At 38.6% G+C, this 3,976-nt stretch overlaps 1 protein-coding gene across 1 annotated transcript in view; it reads right to left on the reverse strand.

Annotated features, from left to right (window-relative positions):
* LOC105159592 (probable serine/threonine-protein kinase At4g35230) overlaps positions 1-3,976 on the reverse strand; it is a 6,531-nt gene extending 2,555 nt beyond the window's left edge. Inside the window, exons 1-5 of the mRNA XM_020693065.1 lie at positions 3,750-3,976; positions 3,500-3,635; positions 1,656-1,789; positions 1,396-1,501; positions 561-646 (exon numbers count right to left, since the gene is read on the reverse strand). Coding sequence (XP_020548724.1) covers positions 561-646; positions 1,396-1,501; positions 1,656-1,789; positions 3,500-3,635; positions 3,750-3,779 — 492 coding nt within the window. The 5' untranslated portion in view covers positions 3,780-3,976. The remainder of the gene's footprint in view (positions 1-560; positions 647-1,395; positions 1,502-1,655; positions 1,790-3,499; positions 3,636-3,749) is intronic.

The raw sequence follows: 3,976 nt of genomic DNA on the forward strand, positions 1-3,976 counted from the left end.
CATTATGTCATGCATTTTACGGATGCAACAATAACGTTTCAAGTAATTATTCGAATAGTTATAGTGCAAAACGGACTAGTAAATACAATCAAAGCCCATGGCATAGAAATTCAACATAAACAGCTATTTCATTCTATGGAATTAGCATTCAAAAATATAAGAATGAAAATAAGGAGAGCCTATGATTGAGGTTAATAGTGGCTTAAGCTGGTTAAGTTACAACCCAAAACAAGGAGCTGGTTGAGGTCCTGCTCCTGCAATCGTAACCAAGCAGAAAGCGGGCATGCATTTGAAGATAGTGAGGGACTTGTTCTAGAGTAAGCTTACAATTATGCCATAAAAACAAATTGATTTTTTAATATATTAAGCCAGCTAGTTCAAGTTAATTGCACTTGCCAATTTCAAAATGACGTAGCAACATTGAATGAGTTACTATAACAGATAAATTGTAACTAAATAGCATGAAAAGCTGTTAGAGATAAGGTATTGTTATCCTGAATGAAATAAAGCATCAAACATGAGTTAGTAAAGCTGATACATAATAGCATGTGATTGCTTACATGAGTTGGAGGAATATGCTTTCCACTAAGAAGATCCAAAAGGACAGTTCCAAAGCTGAAAACAACACTTTCCGGAGTGACTCTCCCTACAAGAGAAACCCAACAAAAGCTATTCTGATAAGGATATATAGGGGGGGGGGGGGAAGAAAAAAAAAAGAGACTCTGAGAGACAGAACCAAGCAATTGGACATTCAATGATGCAACCACATTTTCTCATAAGCAAAAACATCGAAGTATGAATGATCTTTATCGTCTGCAAACTTCTCTTAGACAGACCTTCAAATTCCTTGGAAGTGTCTATTCAAGAAAGATCTATATGTATTTCGTAAAGAACCTACATTTATCAATACTCAAATGAAAATGAAACCAGTAGGGAAGTTTGGCAGAAGCTGAGTCTTTTTCTTTTTGGTGGTTTCTCAGTTCAAATCTTATAATCCCTCTGTTTCAAAGTTTTATTCTCAATCTCCATGATAGTACAACAATTTAGGCTTTCCCATCATGGTAAATTCTGCCAGTTCATGAAATGAACTATTTGAACAAGATGACGTAGTCTGTGAAGAAATCACTGGTGTGATGATAGTCCATCCAAATAGTGTAAAACCAGTTTACAGTAAGGTATATCAGAGAACAAAACAGAGTACAAATTCCAAAACAATAGCATACCATTCCAGGCCTTTTTCGTTCTCATCAAATTTGTCTAGTTTGATGAAAAGAATTATTTGATGATCGTGATATAGTATACCAGGAACCACAGTGGCATGACCAAATTGTCCATCTTAATATTAGAAAGCAAAGTTTAGAATAAGGTGTTAGGTAAGAAAAAAGAATTAATTACCATTTCTTAGATACTCAGGAGGTGTATATGCAAGATTCGTGCTATAACTTTTACCATCCCGGCTATTCTTCATTAATCCAAAACAAGAAAGACGTGGATCTCCATTCTGCCAAAAACAACACATGAAACACTTATCTTCAGTGAAGAATTAAACCCATTCACAGGTGGAACGGAATTAAAAGATGGTGCAAGATTAAACTATTTCCTATCACCCAGCATAAGAAAAGCTTATCTTCAAGATAAAATACAGAGTAATTAACCTCATCAAAGAGAACCCTATAGGCATTCAAGTCATGATACAGTGGGCGACCTTCACTGCTGCAATAATCCAATGCTTCGGCTATATAGAACGCAACTCTCAAACGCATAGCCCACTCAGGGGTTTGATTCTCCCCTAGAGAAAGTATGAAAAATAATTCAAGAAACAATTAGAAGATGAAAAAGAAGATCAAATTTAAGATATTAAGGCTTGTAAAAACTATCTCCATCATATGAAGAGGCAATCTTTCAGGAATAGCATTAATAAGGATCCTCTACCTTCCACCCCCACCCACCCTCACGGCACTTCCCAACCCCGAGCCAAATCCAAATCCAGAGAAGACAAAGAAGAAAAAACGAAATGACAGGAACGCCTTCAGCTAGTTACTGAGACACAACAGTTAGCTGAAAGAACTGATAGCCAACAGATTGACAATGAAAAAAATAGTTTGCAAATGCACCTACGTGAAATTCCTTATTCATGTGCCAAACACAGATAGCATCATCTTCGGATGCAAACACAAGCTGTAATTACATGAGACTAAGACAACACAAGCAACCTTTTTGTATTAAGCAAGTTTTTGAAGAAACCCCTTTTCTCCCAACTTCAGATTGTTACCACATTGTCACGGTCCAATCCTCCTCTAGAGACCTGCTCAGTTAGGGGCTAAAGGAAACCTGGTACAAGTTGGTCCAAATTCTCCCACCACCATGTAAGATGAAAGCATTACACTCATCCCATCCAACCCATGCACGCCTCATGCTATATAGGCCCATCCCCAGCCGCTCACCTCAAGCACTCACAAGTGGACCCCACCGTAGATACCAGGTCTTATTCTGATATTACTTTGTCGTGAGCCTAGTCTGCCTAAGAAGATCAGTTAGTTAGGAGAAAGAAAACCCCATTATATAAGTTAGTTGAAACCCTTCCACAAAAATGTGGGATAAGTGCGTTAGAACTTACTCCCAAAAGTGCATCATCATTAAAGAATAATTAAATGCGTCACAAGCTTTCCTGTGAGGAAATGTTCTTATATGCAGGCACGTAACCTTCGAACTAAGAAATCTTTTAAGTTCATCAGTGGATTGCCACAATTTCATGAAAATACAAACATTTCATGCAGCTCGTTTCTCCCCATTTCAGGTTGTTACCATGTGCGCCAAACGCTGCTTGCATTTCTAACTTACAGAAAAACAACAATCATCGACAAACAAATAATTGATGAGTCACAGGGCTTTACATAACTAAAGTTCTACGATTGCGACCACATAATTTTGATATAAATTCTATTTTGTGAAAACTTTTGAGTTCGCTAACTTTGCCAATGGATTGCTGTAATACGTCATGCCTTCTTATAGTTTATAGACCCTGTACCCATAATAAACAAATTCTTCAGGGGGCTGCTTAAGGGTCAGGAATCAAACATTCTGTTGTTAGAACGAGCTACTTTTACATTACATGGATCAGTCAACAGTAATTGTTGCTGATGATAGACATTGATAGGCAACCATTAGTTTCCAAGATTAAATATGCGCGCTTATCAATCATTCATCTCTGGAACAATGAACATTCAGCAACTTCAGCAGTCCTATTTATTTCACAGCTCAAAGCGAAAGGATATCAGAATCTCAAGAATGACACAATTTAAGCCACCACCAACTCTGAGCCCGACAGCTAAACTCTAAGATGACAACTTAAATAATGTTGCTAAATCCGACAGGCTATGGATTGGACGATATTTACAAGAATTACAAAAATGCACATGGTCAGTTCAAGAAAACCAGCAATGGCAAACAAATGCGGAATTAAAAGACAAATGTACGATATTTGGGCAACACAACATACAGTGGAATAAATGCTTGGCAAGCGTCTCATTAGGCATAAATTCAGCTACGAGCAGCCTCTCATCCCCATCACAACAATATCCAATCAGATTCGCCAGCCTCTTATGCCTCAGCTTCCCCACTTCCTTCGCTTCCTCCTGTACAACAACAAAAAGCATCCAATTACCCGATAACCAAAACCCCATTTCGTTCATAAAAAACTCCAAAAAAAGCTCAAAACTTCAAAGAAACTTATGCGTGTTTAACCGCACAGCAAACTGTTTAGGATCAGGCCAGGCCATTTTGGTAAATTTCTTGACGGCGATCCACCGACGGTTTTGCAGCCGACCCTCATAAACGACATTGGGAGCCTTCTCGCCGCTCTCCGAGACGATATTCTCGGAGCTGAAGTTGTTGGTGGCTGACTTCAACTCCGAAAGCAAAAACTCCGTGAAACCCGCCGAACCTCCGCCGGAGTGGGCACCGTTAACGGAGGAAG

This window comes from Sesamum indicum, linkage group LG3, assembly GCF_000512975.1.
Source record: "Sesamum indicum cultivar Zhongzhi No. 13 linkage group LG3, S_indicum_v1.0, whole genome shotgun sequence".
In the NCBI taxonomy this organism is placed as follows: Eukaryota; Viridiplantae; Streptophyta; class Magnoliopsida; order Lamiales; family Pedaliaceae; genus Sesamum; species Sesamum indicum.